The sequence below is a fragment of the Tamandua tetradactyla genome, chromosome 1, assembly GCF_023851605.1.
Source record: "Tamandua tetradactyla isolate mTamTet1 chromosome 1, mTamTet1.pri, whole genome shotgun sequence".
NCBI classification, from domain to species: Eukaryota; Metazoa; Chordata; class Mammalia; order Pilosa; family Myrmecophagidae; genus Tamandua; species Tamandua tetradactyla.
The window spans coordinates 188381543-188401600 of NC_135327.1; the positions used below are offsets into that span (position 1 = coordinate 188381543).

Below are 20058 nucleotides of genomic sequence, written 5' to 3' on the forward strand. Positions count from 1 at the left end.
CATCTTTAAACATTTTCTTGTTTTATTATATTTTGTTTGTTTGTTTGTTTTTTACATGGGCTGGGGCCGGGAATCGAACCGGGGTCCTCCGGCATGGCAGGCAAGCACTCTTGCCCGCTGAGCCACCGCGGCCCGCCCAATTAATATCATTTCTTTTCATTACATAATTTAAGAATCCTAAAACTCTCTAGTTTCTGTATTCCAATTTTAATCTGAAAAGAATAACTTTTAATAGGGCTATTATAAGGAATAAACAGTTCCTAGACTGTGCAGGGCACTTAATATGATCTCTACAAATGTTAGTTTCCTTCTCTTTCTTTTTTTTTTGCATGTTCAAAAATAGAATGTCAAATTTTTATTCGAATATGTTATGTATAACACAATTTGTTTTAGTATGAAGTAGTATTTAAATAAGATAACACCCACACAATACAAAAACGTTTTGTTGCTAAAGGATAAAAGTCTAGCAAGGCTTTATTTGCATAAATCCCTGTAATAGGGTACAAAGGCATTGGGAGACAAGCAGATTATCTCTGGTTAAATGAAGCTTGGATCACCCAGGCCTGGCTTTGCTGTGGGTTTGTGTTAATCATCTTAAATTGTCAAGAATTTAGTGTCTTTTTATATTGAGCACTTGCAATTTTATTATCTTAACCCACTAAATTGAGTGATGAGGTATGCAGGGGGAGAACTCAAGTGTCAAGATACCCCAAACGGATATAACTGAATTTCTTTTCTTCTTCAGATAAAAGGATTAGTTGCTGTTTCTATTCTGGCTGAGAAAGAACAGCCTCAAGGAACCTGAAAAACTTGGTCAAGACTGAAAAGTGGTCTTTTCAGGTTAGCATCCCTTTTCCCCTGACCTGTCCCACAGTCAAATCTGTTCTGACCTACAAAGAAGCCCAAAGCCTCTGGACATCTCTGGTAGCATAAAAATTGCCTTCATTAGTATCTGCGAGACAGACCTATCTTTAGCCTGAATATTATAATTAGGTTCCAGGATATCTGAACTAGAGGAAAGTGGGTTGCCTGATTACCAGAATGCTCATTCCTGCTCTACTTGTATTTCCATATTCTTCCTCCTGCCAGGAATGCTCAATGTCTTTCCTTCTCCCTCTGCAGCCCTCCCTCCCTTCTTTCCTTTTTTCACCTTTTTATCTTACCTATCTTTTAAGGCCCAGCGCTGCTCAAATTTGAATTGTGAAGTATTCCTAGAACCTGACAGTGATTTCTCCTACATGTAATTACAGAATTTTCTGTAATACCTAACCGGAAGTGGTATTTCATTGTGGTTTTGATATGTATTTCCCTGAAGGCTAATGATGTTGAGCAACTTTTCATGTGCTTTTTGGCCATTTGTTTATCTTCTTTGGAGAAATGCCTATTGAAGACTTTTGACTATTTTTTGATTGGGTTCTTTATCTTTTTGTTATTAAGTATAGGATTTCTTTATAGATTCTGGAAATTAACCCTTATCAGATGTGATGTCCCAATATTTCCTCTCATTCTGTAGGTTGCCTTTTTACTTTCTTGATTAAGTCCTTTGATGCACAAAACTTTTAATTTTGTTGAGGTCCCATTTATCTAGTGTTTTTTGTTGCTTGTGGTTTTCGTATAAGGTCTAAGAAACCATTGCCTAGTACATGGTCCTGAAGATACTGCCCCACATTTCTTCTAAAAAGAAGTTTTATTGTCTTGGTTCTTATGTTTAGGTCTTTGATACATTTTTGGTTAATTTTCATATATGGTATGAGGTAAGGGGTCCTCCTTCCTTCTTTTGTGTATGGCCACCAGTTCTTCCAGCAACATTTGCTGAAGAGACTATTCTTTCCCAATTGAGGAGACTTGGAAGTTTTGCCAAAAAGTTTTAATATTAGGAAGTTGGTTGTTTTTGCCCTATATTACCTCTTTATATCTTGCATGTCCATTATCAGGAAAAATGATTATTTCTTATTCAGTTATATTCTAACTCTTTTAAAAATTAAAAGTGGAGTTATATATTGAGGATACAGTACTAATGGGTTTTACCTTTACCACTTAAGATTTTCACTTCTTCATACTGTTCCAAGCCATTCTCTCTCCTGTCTTTTCCTTTCAACCTGAAACTCCTTTTAACAATTCTGGCAGGTCAGGTCTTTTGGTGATGAAGTCTCAGTTCTTATGTATCTGTGAATCTCTTAAATTTTCCCTCATTTTTGCAGGACAGTTTTGTCAGATATAGAATTGTTGGTTGGTAGGTTTTCTCTTTCAGTACCGTAAGTATACCATACCATTGCCTTCTAACCTCCATGGTTTCTAATGAGAAATGAGTACTTAATCTTATTGAGGATCCCTTGTATGTGATGAACTATTTTTCTCTTGTTGCTTTCAGATTCTCTCTTTTTTTGGCATTTGACATTCTTTTAGGATGTGTCTTGAAGTCGGTCTGTCATAGTTTATCCTGTTTGGAGTATGTGGCGCTTCTTGAACATATATTTACGTCTTTCACAAGAGCTGGGAAACTTTGGGCCGTCATTTCCCCAAATATTTTTTCTGCTCCTTTTCCCTTCTCTTCTTCTGAGAAGTATATATTAGTATGCCCCATGCTGTCACACAAGCCCCTTAGAGCCTGCTCAATTTTTTCCATCATTTTCTCTATCTGTTCTTCTGACTATATGATTTCAATAGTCCTGTCTTCTAGTTAATTAATTTTTCCTTCTGTCTGTTCATATCTGCTGTTTTATGCCTCTCCATTATTATGCTTTCATAACATAAGTTATATGTTCTTTTATACTTTCTAATTCTTCTCTTTGCTCATACATTGTCTTCTTCATATCCAATAGCTCTATATCCATATTTAGTTTATTTCTGTCCATATTTTCCTTCATCCTCTTGAACTGATTTAGGGGATTTGCTTGAACTGTATTCAAAGTTCTAAAGGCTTTGTCTCCTCTGAAGTTCCCTTGAATGAGATAGTTTCCTGTTTCTTAGTATAGCTTTTTTGCTAGTGTTTTGTCATCTCATTATTTTGATGTGCTAACCCTGAAGGTCAGTTTTTCCCTCATGCCTGGGGTTTTATATAGATTAGGTATGGGTTAAGGCTTGGTCCAGATTGTAATGAACCTTTAAATTAGACTGTGTTTAACTGTTGTGATTTGCTCAGATCTTTTGCATCTGTTTCTTACCCTGATCATGTGGTACAACTTTTAAAATTGCCCTTTTATGTGCAATTGTTTCACTTCCAGGAGAAAGTTTCCTTTCCTCTGTTCCTTCTCCAAGAGTCCTGATCTGTAGCTGACACACTTGTCAGCTACTTGGGATCCACCCTAGGTCTGCAGCCTGGGTTCCATGTCTGGATATATGTGGGGTTTTAACTCTTGCAGTGAGTGGCTCTGTGGTTTGCATCCATGGAAAGAGGTACCCTAGGCCTGTGCTGCACTGTGAGGCAGGGGTCTTAACTGACAGGTCCAAGTTGTAGAGCTCCTACTTTCTTTTTTTGGCAGTTTTTTTTTCCTTTGTTGTTTTCACTTTTTATAGAATCCTTCTTCAGTTTCTATTATCCTCCAGAGTTCCACGCAAATGGGATTTCTGTCTTTTTATTAGTTGTTTCTTAGGGGACCCTTTCTCAGGGGATGCTTTACATTGCTGTGTTAATGACATCACTCCTCCAATCTATCTAATGAACCCATTGCAATAAATGGGCTCCCCAATCAATTTAATAAAAAATAATGCAACCCATTCCCTTAGCAGTCTAATAGAGATTTAAGTATGGTAACTGCCTTTTGTAAATACACAACCATTCTTTAATATAACAACAGTCTTATAGTACATACACAGCTAAGTCTAAAGACATACAACATATTTCCCTTGTGCATTTTTGAACTGCACAAGAGAAGTGGAGTCTACATTATTCAATCTATTCTGTAGATGGCACTGCAGGTCCAACAATGATCCTTTGCTCTTAAGTCTTGTTATCACATAGCTATGTATCACACTGGATGCTGTGAAAACCACATTTAGTCTAAAGCAAAAATCACTTTGCAGTGGCAAACTTTTCATACAATTGCAGGTGCAACTACATTTTCAATTTAATTTTATGAAGTATTAGGTCCCACAAAGGATGAATAGGTGAAATAATTCTGTTTATCCTTCTGTATCTCTTTTAGTTAATTGGCAGGTATACTACAGTGTCTGTTCCAGAAGTGGACAAATGATTCATCAATAAGCTGATTGTTCCTGTGGGCTCTGCCACCGACTCAAAGAAATGAATGATGTTATCACATTTTAATTTAACTTCCAAACTCGGGAAGTGAAAGAGTACTCTGTATGGAGGTAGATTTAATGTCTACTAAAGGTAAAGGAGGAAGGGCTAAAGACAGATATATTGTATAGCACTCAAACCATACTGCAAAAGATGGTTAAGTCTATTGTCTTTAGTCACAGCGATGAACTACTGTGCAAGTCAGTAAAGCATTTAAGAAAGAGAACAATTGGGGGACTTCTGGTTCTGATACCAACTTCCTACCCTTCCTTTCTCTTCAGTTATTCATTCATTCACTGGTAGGCCTTTTTGCAGGAATTATTAAAGGGAAAATAACTCAAACTATGCCATAAGATCAGACTACTATATTCTCCCTTACATGAATTATCAAGGATTGGCCCAGAAAAAGTCAGGTTATCAGACATTCCACAGCATGCTTCATTAGACTGGCCATTATTCACAGGTAAATCCTGAAACACGAGTGGAATGGCAAGAATGGTAATTAATCACTATGGCCACTTGCATGCTAAGAGTTCACTGCAGTCCTCACCTTCTTGGGAATTTATGCTCTGTAGCACATGAGATGACTCACTGAACTCTTCTCTCTGATGTATACTAGGTCACGCATACCATCAAAGACAAAAATTGGGGAATAACACAGAGACACATGCTTCTGATCCAGAAGAGGTGAAGGTGCTAGAATGATGAGAAAACAGTGATAATCTGGACAGAGAGAGAAAGAAAGGAAGTAATACATCATTCCTGATACACAGTAACTCAAGTTAAACACAATGATTTTATATTTCAATTACCTAGTAGTTAATTATTGAAAAGAATCCAGCAAGGACTCCAGGGCAACAGCGTGGATCAGGAAACCAACAACCAACTTGCCAAAGCAACGACAGTACGCTTCTTCCTCCCCATCTCTCAGGTCTCACCACACAGCTAGGGGCTTGCCCTACAGAAGTCCTCAAAGTTATCAGAGGTCAGTGTATCCTCGGACATAATAGATTTCAATTACTTTAACATTACAAGTTTTTAGTGATTCCCTGATTTAATATCAATTGTTGTGGGTCTTCCTAGATAACAGGGTCTAAGAAAAAAGTTATCAAAAAAAAAAAAAACCAACTGTTCTCTCCCCTGCAGCAAGAGGAGCTATTGGTACAAATACACTTAGACTTAGGGCATACCACAGGTAACATTTTCTTCAATTAGTGACTTTCCTAGGCAATTATTCATCCGCAGGCTTCCAAGGATCCATGCTGTTACAAAATCCTCAGAAAAATGAAAATTTATCTATAGAGTATATGAAGTAACATAGGAAAAATTATAATTCTAATCTGGATGTCAAAAGGGGAAAAATGGGTAAGTTAAAGTATAAAAATTAATTTTCTAATATGTAATATATAAATTATATAATTTACATAATATACATTTGTTTATATAATTTTTTTAAATTATTAATATGGCAGCAGGGTCGACCTGTTGAAAACTAATTAGTTATGATTAAAAAAATCACAAGATGCCAAAGTTGGTGGGAGATGGGGAATTTATGGATGTTTTTGAAGATGTGTGTGTTATACCACTAAATAACTATTTTCTGAAATGAAATTATAACCTACTTTAATAGTTGTTTTGAAGAAAACAATGAATACACTGAATTACTTAAGATGGAAACATGATTACCTGCACATACAATCACAGAGAAGAGCTAATTATTTGTCTACTTCTAGGCAAATAATTTAGTGAAGGCATGTAAATCATTTATGTATTTATTATTATTATTATTATTATTTTTGCAAGAACTGCAATTCCCTCACTGGATAATAACTATTTCATTGTCCTACCAAGGGTTACACATGACAAAATTTTCTTCATCCCTCTAAAACTACCATGTGGGCTACTAAAGAAAATGAGCTTCCCATGATGAATAGTTTTCTTTTTCATTACTGCTAATTAGCATGAATTGATGTTCCTTTTCTACAGAATCTTCCAATTTTCAAGTCTATGTTCTTTGAACCAACATGTTAATTTTCCAGACTTGGAGCTTTTATTGCTTTTCATATCACAAAACAAGTATAAGGCCAAGGGTTTTAAAGCACATTTGTACAATGATCAGGACAGCCTAGACTTTTTCAAGGAACATTTGAAAATTATTGGATTCTGTGGAATGATACAAAGAGGTCAAGGTTACTAAACCATCTTATGAGAGGCAAACGTAACCTAGATTGCTTTTGATTAGTGGCTCACAGCACCCTGCTATGTGGGTAAACAGAGAAGCAAGATAGCTAAACTTTCAGTTCAGTTCTTCTCAACTTTGGCTGAACGTTAGAAACAATAGGGAAGCTTTTAAAAAAATCCCCTTGTCTAGGCTGCACCCAAGACCATTAAAATCATAGCAGAGTGAGGGATCCAAGCATCAGTATGTTTTTATAGCACCCCCTCCCTGTGGTGATTCCAGTGTGTAGCCAGAGTCGAAAACCATGCTTTAATAACTACATTTGCTAAAAAAAATAATTCCAGAGGTAGAAAAGGTAATACGACAATCTCCCCTAGTTCATGCCCCAACTTATAAGAAAGCCATCTGGCAACTGATTCTGTGTAAAATTCTCTTCAGGTTCATCTGTCAAAAATCTATTAATAGCCTTCTGAATTCTGAGATCCTGGTGAAGGGTTATCTTATTTTAGATAGGAGGCAGTATGTGAGTGGTAAGCCCATGGCTTTGAAGTTAGACCACCAGGGAAATAATGCAACCTCTACCACTCATTATTATATGTGACTTTTTTTTGTAATTTCCCAGGCTTCAAACAAGACAGTTATCCATTTTTATATCTAAGGTTCTAGGTAATTGTTTGAATAAAGGGTTCTGCAACTTCTAAAAATATTTTAAAATCCTTTGTGTTAATTATATGGCTAAAGCTACGTGGCCAAGTTGGTGGCTTTTAGTGTTTCACAAAACATTTTTGTTTTGTGTACGATATTTAAAGAATTGCTGACAGGATGATGCTGAAGATAGGACTGTACTTGGTCATAGACTTTAACTGAGAACATAATAGACCTTTAGTAATTAGCACAGTGCTAAATATGGCCTTGAGTCTTCAAAAACATCACAACACTAACATTCTGGGCCAGGGTGGGGAGGCGGAGTGTGATATTCGATTTCAGTGGGAATATTCTATTTCTGCTGTCAATCATGATCTTAATGAAGAAAGCAGTATACTTTATTATTGTTATTACATTGGCTAGTGATTGGAAATACATTACAATGTGCAAATTTCTAATTCTAAAGTAATTATCAACCAATTTCAGAGTAACATTGTGAATGTTAAAATTGTGAATTTATTAGCTGATTTACCCTCACAAATCAAATTTTCATGTTTCTACATTCTAATATATATACCATTTCTTAAAAGGCTTTTAATATAAAAACTTTGTTAAATTTTGCCTAATGTATGCAGAACTTGGGAGAGAGAACAAAGGTTGATGAGTTTTTCCTTATAAACCTTACTCAAGGTCATGATTTGCTTGGTCTCTAACACTTTTGGCTCAGAATTAGGACTTCTAGTTTTGATGACTGCTCAGTACACTGATTAGAAAAGCATCTTACAGAGCTATTAGAAAAGCAAGTTAATCATTGAAGACATAGTAGTTATGGAACAGTATTTCATGCTGAAAGTTTATATTTTAAAAATTCTGCCTTTCAACTTATTATAGGATTTATATATATTTTTTTTTTTTTTTATTAACGGAAAGAAAAAAAAGAAATTAACACAACATTTAGAAATCATACCATTCTACATATGCACTCAGTAATTCTTAACATCATCACATAGATGCATGATCATTGTTTCTTAGTACATTTGCATCAGTTCAGAGGAACTAGCAACACAACAGAAAAAGATATAAAATGTTAATATAAAGAAAAGAAATAAAAGTAGTAGTAATAGTAAAAAACAACAACAACAAACAAACCAACAAGCAAACAAAAACAAAAAAAAACCCTATAGCTCAGATGCAGCTTCATTCAGTATTTTAACATGATTACTTTACAATTAGGTATTATTGTGCTGTCCATTTTTGAGTTTTTGTATCTAGTCCTGTTGCACAATCTGTATCCCTTCAGCTTCAATTACCCATTGTCTTACCCTGTTTCTAACTCCTGCTGAACTCTGTTACCAATGACATATTTCAAGTTTATTCTCGAATGTCCGTTCACAACAGTGGGACCATACAGTATTTGTCCTTTAGTTTTTGGCTGGATTCACTCAGCATAATATTCTCTAGGTCCATCCATGTTATTACATGGTTCACAAGTTTATCTTGCCTTAAAGCTGCATAATATTCCATCGTATGTATATACCACAGTTTGTTTAGCCACTCCTCTGTTGATGGAGATTTTGGCTGTTTCCATCTCTTTGCAATTGTAAATAACGCTGCTATAAACATTGGTGTGCAAATGTCCGTTTGTGTCTTTGCCCTTAAGTCCTTTGAGTAGATACCTAGCAATGGTATTGCTGGGTCGTATGGCAATTCTATATTCAGCTTTTTGAGGAACCGCCAAACTGCCTTCCACAGTGGTTGCACCCTTTGACATTCCCACCAACAGTGAATAAGTGTGCCTCTTTCTCCGCATCCTCTCCAGCACTTGTCATTTTCTGTTTTGTTGATAATGGCCATTCTGGTGGGTGTGAGATGATATCTCATTGTGGTTTTGATTTGCATTTCTCTAATGGCCAGGGACATTGAGCATCTCTTCATGTGCCTCTTGGCCATCCGTATTTCTTCTTCTGGTAGGTGTCCGTTTAAGTCTTTTTCCCATTTTGTAATTGGGTTGGCTGTCTTTTTGTTGTTGAGTTGAATAATCTCTTTATAAATTCTGGATACTAGACCCTTATCTGATATGTCATTTCCAAATATTGTCTCCCATTGTGTAGGCTGTCTTTCTACTTTCTTGATGAAGTTCTCTGATGCACAAAAGTGTTTAATTTTGAGAAGCTCCCATTTATTTATTTCCTTCTTCAGTGTTCTTGCTTTAGGTTTAAGGTCCATAAAACCACCTCCAGTTGTAAGATCCATAAGATATCTCCCAACATTTTCCTCTAACTGTTTTATGGTCTTAGACCTAATGTTTAGATCTTTGATCCATTTTGAGTTAACTTTTGTATAGGGTGTGAGAGATGGGTCTTCTTTCATTCTTTTGCATATGGATATCCAGTTCTCTAGGCACCATTTATTGAAGAGACTGTTCTGTCCCAGGTGAGTTGGCTTGACTGCCTTATCAAAGATCAAATGTCCATAGATGAGAGGGTCTATATCTGAGCACTCTATTCGATTCCATTGGTCGATATATCTATCTTTATGCCAATACCATGCTGTTTTGACCACTGTGGCTTCATAATATGCCTTAAAGTCAGGCAGCGCGAGACCTCCAGCTTCGTTTTTTTTCCTCAAGATGTTTTTAGCAATTCGGGGTACCCTGCCCTTCCAGATAAATTTGCTTATTGGTTTTTCTATTTCTGAAAAATATGTTGTTGGGATTTTGATTGGTATTGCATTGAATCTGTAAATCAATTTAGGTAGGATTGACATCTTAACTATATTTAGTCTTCCAATCCATGAACACGGTACGCCCTTCCATCTATTTAGGTCTTCTGTGATTTCTTTTAACAGTTTTTTGTAGTTTTCTTTATATAGGTTTTTTGTCTCTTTGGTTAAATTTATTCCTAGGTATTTTATTCTTTTAGTTGCGATTGTAAATGGGATTCGTTTCTTGATTTCTACCTCAGCTTGTTCATTACTAGTGTATAGAAAAGCTACAGATTTTTGAATGTTGATCTTGTAGCCTGCTACTTTGCTGTACTCATTTATTAGCTCTAGTAATTTTGTTGTGGATTTTTCTGGGTTTTCTACATATAGTATCATATCGTCTGCAAACAGTGATAGTTTTACTTCTTCCTTTCCAATTTTGATGCCTTGTATTTCTTTTTCTTGCCTAATTGCTCTGGCTAGAACTTCCAACACAATGTTGAATAATAGTGGTGATAGTGGACATCCTTGTCTTGTTCCTGATCTTAGGGGGAAAGTTTTCAATTTTTCCCCATTGAGGATGATATTAGCTGTGGGTTTTTCATATATTCCCTCTATCATTTTAAGGAAGTTCCCTTGTATTCCTATCTTTTGAAGTGTTTTCAGCAGGAAAGGATGTTGAATCTTGTCAAATGCCTTCTCTGCATCAATTGAGATGATCATGTGATTTTTCTGCTTTGATTTGTTGATATAGTGTATTACATTAATTGATTTTCTTATGTTGAACCATCCTTGCATACCTGGGATGAATCCTACTTGGTCATGATGTATAATTCTTTTAATGTGTTGTTGGATACGATTTGCTAGAATTTTATTGAGGATTTTTGCATCTGTATTCATTAGAGAGATTGGTCTGTAGTTTTCTTTTTTTGTAATATCTTTGCCTGGTTTTGGTATGAGGGTGATGTTGGCTTCATAGAATGAATTAGGTAGTTTTCCCTCCACTTCGATTATGTTGAAGAGTTTGAGGAGAGTAGGTACTAATTCTTTCTGGAATGTTTGATAGAATTCACATGTGAAGCCGTCTGGTCCTGGACTTTTCTTTTTAGGGAGGTTTTGAATAACTAATTCAATCTCTTTACTTGTGATTGGTTTGTTGAGGTCATCTATTTCTTCTTGAGTCAAAGTTGGTTGTTCCTGTCTTTCCAGGAACCTGTCCATTTCTTCTAAATTGTTGTATTTATTAGCGTAAAGTTGTTCATAGTATCCTGTTATTACCTCCTTTATTTCTGTGAGGTCAGTAGTTATGTCTCCTCTTTCATTTCTAATCTTATTTATTTGCATCCTCTCTCTTCTTCTTTTTGTCAATCTTGCTAAGGGCCCATCAATCTTGTTGATTTTCTCATAGAACCAACTTCTGGTCTTATTGATTTTCTCTATTGTTTTCATGTTTTCAATTTCATTTATTTCTGCTCTAATCTTTGTTATTTCTTTCCTTTTGCTTGCTTTGGGATTAGTTTGCTGTTCTTTCTCCAGTTCTTCCAAGTGGACAGTTAATTCCTGCATTTTTGCCTTTTCTTCTTTTCTGATAAAGGCATTTAGGGCAATAAATTTCCCTCTTAGCACTGCCTTTGCTGCGTCCCATAAGTTTTGATATGTTGTGTCTTCATTTTCATTTGCCTCTAGGTATTTACTAATTTCTCTTGCAATTTCTTCTTTGACCCACTTGTTGTTTAAGAGTGTGTTGTTGAGCCTCCATGTATTTATGAATTTTATGGCACTCCGCCTATTATTGATTTCCAACTTCATTCCTTTATGATCCGAGAAAGTGTTGTGTATTATTTCAATCTTTTTAAATTTGTTAAGACTTGCTTTGTGACCCAGCATATGGTCTATCTTTGAGAATGATCCATGAGCACTTGAAAAAAAGGTGTATCCTGCTGTTGTGGGATGTAATGTCCTATAAATGTCTGTTAAGTCAAGTTCATTTATAGTAATATTCAGGTTCTCTATTTCTTTATTGATCCTCTGTGTAGATGTTCTGTCCATTGATGAGAGTGGTGAATTGAAGTCTCCAACTATTATGGTATATGTGTCTATTTCCCTTTTCAGTGTTTGCAGTGTATTCCTCACGTATTTTGGGGCATTCTGGTTCGGTGCGTAAATATTTATGATTGTTATGTCTTCTTGTTTAATTGTTCCTTTTATTAGTATATAGTGTCCTTCTTTGTCTCTTTTAACTGTTTTACATTTGAAGTCTAATTTGTTGGATATTAGTATAGCCACTCCTGCTCTTTTCTGGTTGTTGTTTGCATGAAATATCTTTTCCCAACCTTTCACTTTCAACCTATATTTATCTTTGGGTCTAAGATGTGTTTCCTGTAGACAGCATATAGAAGGATCCTGTTTTTTAATCCATTCTGCCAGTCTATGTCTTTTAATTGGGGAATTCAGTCCATTGACATTTAGAGTTATTACTGTTTGGATAATATTTTCCTCTACCATTTTGCCTTTTGTATTATATATATCATATCTGTCTTTCCTTCTTTCTACACTTTTCTCCATGTCTCTCTCTTCTGTCTTTTTGTATCTGACTCTAGTGCTTCCTTTAGTATTTCTTGCAAAGCTGGTCTCTTGGTCACAAATTCTCTTAGTGACTTTTTGTCTGAGAATGTTTTAAATTCTCCCTCATTTTTGAAGGACAATTTTGCTGGATATAGGAGTCTTGGCTGGCAGTTTTTCTCTTTTAGTAACTTAAATATATCATCCCACTGTCTTCTAGCTTCCATGGTTTCTGCTGAGAAATCTACACATAGTCTTATTGGGTTTCCCTTGTATGTGACGGATTGTTTTTCTCTCACTGCCTTCAAGATCCTCTCTTTCTCTTTGACCTCTGACATTCTAACTAGTAAGTGTCTTGGGGAACGCCTATTTGTGTCTAATCTCTTTGGGGTGCGCTGCACTTCTTGGATCTGTAATTTTAGGTCTTTCATAAGAGTTGGGAAATTTTCAGTGATAATTTCTTCCATTAGTTTTTCTCCTCCTTTTCCCTTCTCTTCTCCTTCTGGGATACCCACTACACGTATATTTGTACGGTTCACATTGTCCTTGAGTTCCCTGATACCTTGTTCAAATTTTTCCATTCTTTTCCGGATAGTTTCTGTTTCTTTTTGGAGTTCAGATGTTTCATCCTCCAAATCACTAATTCTATCTTCTGTTTCTTTAAATCTGTCATTGTAGGTATCCATTGTTTTTTCCATCTTTTCTACTTTATCTTTCACTTCCATAAGTTCTGTGATTTGTTTTTTCAGTTTTTCTATTTCTTCTTTATGTTCAGCCCATGTCTTCTTCATGTCCTCCCTCAATTTATCGATTTCGTTTTTGAAGAGGTTTTCCATTTCTGTTCGTATATTCAGCATTAGTTGTTTCAGCTCCTGTATCTCATTTGAACTATTGGTTTCTTCGTTTGACTGGGCCATATGTTCAATTTTCTGAGCGTGATCCGTTATCTTCTGCTGGCGTCTGGGCATTTAGTCAGATTTCCCCGGGTGTTCGACCCCGCAGGTTGAAAGATTTTTCTGCGCAGTCTCTGGGTTCTGTTCTTCCTATCCTGCCCAGTAGGTGGCGCACGTGGCACACGCCTGTCTGTGGGTTCCACCAGCGAAAGTTGCTGTGGGTCCCTCAACTCTGGAAAACTCTCGCCGTAGGGGAGGTTCGGCAACCGAAGCGTCTTGGAAGAATGCCAGCCGGCCCGGGGTTCCAAACGCGGAGCGGGTCGCCGGCTGTCGCAGCACAGGAGAGCGTCCGGCCAAATTAGCTAGTCGGCCCGGGGCACCAAGCGTGGCGGGAGGGCGCCAGCTGTCACAGCCCGGGAGAGTGCACTGCTCCCAGCCGACGGGGGAGTCACGTGTTTGGAAGGGATCCCCCGGTCACTGTTCTCCGCAGTCTGGGGATTTCCGACCCAACTATCTCAGTTGTTCCGGGGGGCCTCGTGTGGTGGGGGCACCAGCCGCCGCGGCCTAAGGGGACCGCCTGTCCAATTCTACCAGCTGGCCTGGGAAGGTGGAAGGGAGGGACTCCGGTCGCTTGCTGTCCCACCCAGGAAAGCCCGTGCCCCTTGGTGATCTCACCGGAGCTGGTTCTCCCAGATAGTCAGCCGTTCCAGGATGGGGTACGCTGTCCCTTTGATCTCCCTCGTGGCTCCGGGAGCTGCTCTGTATTATCTCCACTCCCCCAGTAGTTGTTCTGGAGGAGGAAAGGAGAGGGCGGCAAGGCTGTCGAGGCTGGTGGCGGAGGAGCACGGTGAAGGCGGGGGAAGAGGGCACCGTGTTGGTTGGAGAGCAGCCGGAGCAGGAGGGGGAGGAGGGGGGTAGGGAGGTCGGGCGGCTCGGCTGCTGCGGGGCGCGTGCGCCGCGCGGCGGTCCGGCGGATAAAGAGAGGGGGTAGGGAGGTCGGGCGGCTCGGCTGCTGCGGGGCGCGTGCGCCGCGCGGCGGTCCGGCGGAGAAAGAGAGGGGGTAGGATGGTCGGGCGGCTCGGCTGCTGCGGGGCGCGTGCGCCGCGCGGCGGTCCGGCGGAGAAAGAGAGGGGGTAGGGAGGTCGGGCGGCTCGGCTGCTGCGGGGCGCGTGCGCCGCGCGGCGGTCCGGCGGAGAAAGAGAGGGGGTAGGGAGGTCGGGCGGCTCGGCTGCTGCGGGGCGCGTGCGCCGCGCGGCGGTCCGGCGGAGAAAGAGAGGGGGTAGGGAGGTCGGGCGGCTCGGCTGCTGCCAGGATTTATATTTTTAAAGAAGCATCAATGAACAGTTACTACATATATAAATACATAGAAAAGACTAATAGGTCATCAGGTTTGCTCAGAACAACAGAACAGAATAAATTACAGAAGCAGAAAGTAAAAAAAAAGGATCACAAAGAGAAAAGAGCTACTTCCAATTTGCTTGGTGGGAAGAACCAACTCCCCATATCATAAGGAGCATAAGGAGAAGATCCTCCTTCATAAGCCAGTATAGGAGGGCTAATTTCCAAAGTCAAAAGGTAAATAGTATATATTTACTGTTACCATTATTTTAAAAGATGTTGCTCAATAGATTTTATTCTTTTAGACTCAATGGGAAATGCTTCTGTTGAGTGTTTACTCAGGTAATGGACACAAGTTCTAGTAGCCCAAAAAAGTGTCTAGGGTTCTAAAAAACAGAAAAAAAAATTCTATTTACTCCATTATCTCAAATCCAATCTGTACAATTATTCTAGTCATTATTTTTGATAAATATATTTCCTTCTTCTGTTCAAATATTTCCTCACTGCCAACAGAGTAAATCTAAACTTCCTCTTATAGCAACAAGAGAGGATCAGGATCTGATCCCCCTAAATTCCTATCATCATCTTTCCACCACCTCTCCTGCATACTTTAGCTGCATAAATACCTCTTGTAATGACATACTCTTGTAAATGCTACACCATCCTCCTGAAATGGGAATGTTTCTTTTTATAACTGCTGCAAAAGATTTCTCTTCAAAAACTGTAATTTTGGCATATCATAGCTTTCATAAAAGCCTATACATAATAAGCCCTTACATTGAGAGAAATAATTATTTAACTATAGGGATATATGCACTTATACATAAGTTACAAATTATTTAAACCCTGTGTGTGAACAAGTATGTGTTTTTCCAAACAAATAAAACATATAACAAAAAGTAATCTGATAGCCTCAAGGCAGGATAGAAAGGAATGCAAAGAAATACATGGACATTATAATACACTTAGAATATATTTCCATGTTCAGAAAATCAAATTGATGTATTTCATATTTCCTACCCTCCTAGCTTTATGGTTGTTGGCACTTCTTATGCCTATTTTTATTCTCAGGCAGGGCTGCCAAATCCTTTTCTATGCTGCAGCCATTCCATAGCTCAGGTCTTCTCAGTTCCAGCTCTTGTGTTGCCTCCTTCACATACAGTTTTGGCATAAAAAAATGTCATAAAAGAAAAGTACCTTAAGAATCACTGTGTACAGGGCAAATAATAATTTCCCTAAATTCCTTCCCTTTAAAATAGAACATAGCCTTGAATATTATAGTCCTTCAGTTGGTAGTTTGTTTCTGCCTTGGACATCTCTGTTTCTTCCCCTTGGCTCTTTTTCCTTTATTTATTCAATTATAAAACCATGAAATTTATTTTTAAGTATGTATGAACATAAAATACCAGCATTTTACTGTCTGTGGTTTCTATAATGATCTAATGAGAGTTGGAAAAAATTGAGTAATAATTCTGGTAAATATTTTCAGCATACCCTATAGTCTATAACTGAGTATATTGATCCTTAGAACATAATTACTGAGCCACACAGTTGATAAACTCTTCGTATGTACTTTAAGGGAAATGTTTGCAAATTTTGCAGTTATGCCAGTCTCTCTTAAAGCCCTTTTCTATTATTTAATTAATTTAATGAGAACCACTTTTCATCCTCTTAAATATCCATCTATCCTTTGATAGACGGATTTTACTCTCCACTTTTCTAAATAAATCAGACCAATCTGTACTTTGACTTGACTTTTTTCTTTTACAAGAAAAGGAACTTTTAAAATTACTTTAATTTTAAAAGGCAAAGATTCTGGAATTGGTTCTAATTAAAGGTATAAGTCACAAAATAATGCATTGTTATACTTCAGAAAACACATAACAAAAGAAATCAGTAAGCACCATTGCAGCATATTCTACCACTCAGGAGATTCATGCATATTTAAATTAATCTTTAAGAGTTTAAGTGGCCATTTGCTTTTGCTTATTTCAGAATTCTGTGCCCTTATAGCTTGACTGTCCCAGGCAATTTAAAATACCTATTAGGTAATCCTATTTCCTATTTATAAGATTCAGAAGTGAACTTACACTATTAACTTTTTCTTTTTTTCATTTTACATAGGGGATTTATTAGCTTACAAATGTGCACTTCTAAGGCTATGTAAATGTCCAAATTAAGGCATCAACAGGAGGATACTTTCTATGTAGAAAGGCTGCTGGCATTCAAGACATCTCTGTCACATGGCTCATGGCCAGTATTTGTTGGTCCTTCTCTCCTAGGTTCTACTGCTTTCAGCTTCATGGTTCAGTGGCTTCCTCTCTCAGTTCCTCGGGGGGGCTTTTTCTCTAAGCTCTCTCAGACTTTTCTGTCCTTTATCCTACAATTAAGGACTCCAGTAAAAGGATTAAGATGCACCTTGAATGGCTGGGTCACATCTCAATTCAAACAACTTAATCAAAAGGTCCCACTCACAACAGTTCTGCACCCACAGGAATGGATTAAAAGAACATGGCATTTTCTGGCAGTACGCAATATCTTCAAGCCAGCACAGGGACCTACAACAAAAGCCAGCAACAACTTATTTTCTTTCTCCAGTATCTGTGGTTCACAATCAGAGGTGTATTTTGCCCCTCACTCCTCTACCCCCAGACAATGTCTGTAGACTTTGGATGTCACAGCTGTGGGGGTAATAATTGCATCTAGTGGATAAAGACCAGGGAAGTTGCCAAATATCCTACAAGTCACAAGACAGACTTCAACACAAAGTATCTGGCCCAAATTGTCAACAGTGCCAAGGCTGTTTAAACTTATTAAAAAGAAAGAGCGAGTAGAATTTCTCAACAAAGGGGCTTTGATAAAAGAGTTGCATGGTTGATTTCTTCTTCATGTGGATTTCCAGCCTTTTCTTCAAGAAAGAGCTAGGTGACTTCAACATGTCTTCCTCAAGAACATGGTCCCAATTTATTAGTCCCATCTATTCCTCTAAGATGGAAAAGATGTTTGAGGTGGTGATGGGGCTTCTTAGCCCTATTTGATATTTTCCCAGGGGTCTCTCATAATCCACACCCATCATTAACTTAACTCTCCCCGCATCCCTTGCTTTTTTTAAAAATATTTTTATGAGAAATCTTCATATGCATACAGTCCATACATGGTATACAATCAGTAGTTCACAATATTATCACATAGTTGTGCATTCATAACTGTGATCATTTTTAGAACATTTGCATCACTCCAGAAAAAAACTCATCCCATACCCCTTACCCCTCCCTCTCATTGACCACTAGCATTTCAATCCTACCCAATTTTTTACCCTTTATCCCCCCTATTATTTATTTTTTTTATACTTTAAAAATTTTTACTCATTTGTCCATACCCTGGACACAAAAGGAGCATCAGATATAAGGTTTTCACAATCACATGATCACAGTGCAAAAGCTATATAGTTATAAAATCATCTTCAAGAATCAAGGCTACTGTTAACTTTTTTAAATTGATGACGCCGGTATTTGCAGCTGAATTTTGGATATTCACTGGCTCTATTCATTGGCAATCAATATTTTATAATGTTATCAATTTAAATCACATATAATCATTTAAGATAGGCCAGTCTCAGAATTTCTTAGAAATTGATGCTTTGAGTACTCATAAAATTATTATAATAATAATAATATCCACTACTTATATTCTGCATCAAGAAGTGCATATATACTATATGATTTAATACTGTCAATAGTCCTATAATGCATTTATTATTTTCTCTTATGATTTCTATTTTACAGATGGGAAAGTGTAAGCTTAAAGAAGTGAATCACCTTTTCTAAGATTATATACCTAATAAGTAGCAGAACTGATAAACTATATTCCTCTATATTTTAAATTGTATACTTATACATTAATATCTGTGGCACTGATAGTGTTTTAGGGGATATAAAATGATTGACTTCGTTTTTAGTTTAGGGAAAGGAAGCTAAGATAATTTTAGATCTGGTTATTGGAAACAGTCTTCCTTAGAAAGTAACATCTGAGCAAATGATACAATGTGATCCATTCAAAAATAGGAAAAATTATATTCCAGGAAGCACAACAAGCTGAGACTAGAACTGAAAGGTCAGTTGATAGTACAGTTGAGTGAGTGAGGGGAGAGTGGTATCTGTGACTGGAGGGGAGGGTAGCGGCCAGATCATGGAGAAGGGCATAAGAACAGATAGAAGTGAAGGCAGTTCTCTAGTGGGTCTATAAGTAATATTACCGTATTGAAGGTGAACAGGATTGAAAGGGGTTGTATAGATCATTGTGTCCCACTATTTATACAAGCAATATAAATTAGTTCGTGTCCCACTATTTACACAAGAAATATAAATTAGTTCTTGCAAGAACTACTTCATAGGTATGATTTGTGTACATAGGGTGCTTAAGTTCAGGGTACAAGGGGAAAACTGCTATTGCATGCTATAGGCTATGTTTAACAGGAAAACATCAGCAGTACAACAGCAACAGCAGAGGTAAATAACAGGGGAAGGGACAAGAGGCAGTGGAGGATTAGATTTCCTGTTTGGTGAGGGTGTGTTGATTGGTTATCTTTCTCTTTTGAACAGTGAAATTACCTAAAATTGAGAGTATTTGTGGACTGTGGACTTTGAACATTATACATGATGCCTAATGAATGCAGGTGGCTGAAGGATGCACTGTCTGAGAAGTAGACTGGTGAACGATGATGGATACAAATGATAGACTATTGTGCTACAACAAAAAGGAACAAAGTTGTGAGGCATGCAACTATGTGAATGAACTTGTGGGACATTTGGTAAGGTTAAATAAGCCAGAAACAAAGGAACAATTATTGTACTGTTTCCTTTAGAAAAAGCTTATAAGAAAACAGGGGACTAGACTGTAAACTTTTATAGTGACACATTTAGTCCAGAGTGGGAATTGTTATTTCTGAATCTTGAGAGTCTGTTTTATATATCTATAACCTGGTATTTGGAGACAGGTCAGGATTAAGGTGGTTTGGAATACAGGCTAAAGGAAGACACTGTCTGTGTTTTAGAACCGTACCTACTCTTTGAGGCCAAAGGAAGAACGATTTATTTTGTCTAGAACCTAAATTTTCTGTAGCACATAATCTAACTCAATCTGTTTGGATAGCTCATTTGAACAACTGAAACACAGGGAGCCCAAAATAAGAATGAGGGCCTTTAATCCTGTATAGCTTAATGTAATGCCTGGATATATCCTAGAATATATAAAGCAGATAATCAAAAAGTATTGGCAATGTCCCTTGAGGGATGGGAGAAAAAATATGGAACAATTAAACTTTATCATCAGGGCATCCCCTGATACTGTGTCAAACTTTAAAGTAATTCAGAACACACACACACATACAAAGAACAGACAGGGGTGTGGTTTTTATATTAAATATTATGGAAAGCCTGGATTCCAAGCAAAAGTGGCATGATTTTACTTTGGCTTTTAAAAAGTTGCTCTAAAAGTTC

At 37.5% G+C, this 20058-nt stretch overlaps 1 protein-coding gene and 1 long non-coding RNA gene across 6 annotated transcripts in view; one reads left to right on the forward strand and one right to left on the reverse strand.

Moving 5' to 3' along the window:
- Positions 1-20058, reverse strand: part of TPK1 (thiamin pyrophosphokinase 1) — a 323853-nt gene that overhangs the window by 62605 nt on the left and 241190 nt on the right. For 2 of the 5 annotated variants that reach the window (XM_077148604.1, XM_077148613.1), the window contains exon 9: positions 4791-4963. The exons of the other annotated variants lie outside the window; for them this stretch is intronic. In XM_077148604.1, coding sequence (XP_077004719.1) covers positions 4803-4963 — 161 coding nt within the window. In that variant the 3' untranslated portion in view covers positions 4791-4802. The remainder of the gene's footprint in view (positions 1-4790; positions 4964-20058) is intronic. 5 annotated transcript variants of the gene reach the window in all.
- Positions 717-5547, forward strand: LOC143673740 (uncharacterized). The gene is made up of 3 exons (XR_013170576.1): positions 717-840; positions 4146-4311; positions 5486-5547. It is a non-coding gene; the product is annotated as an uncharacterized LOC143673740 (long non-coding RNA).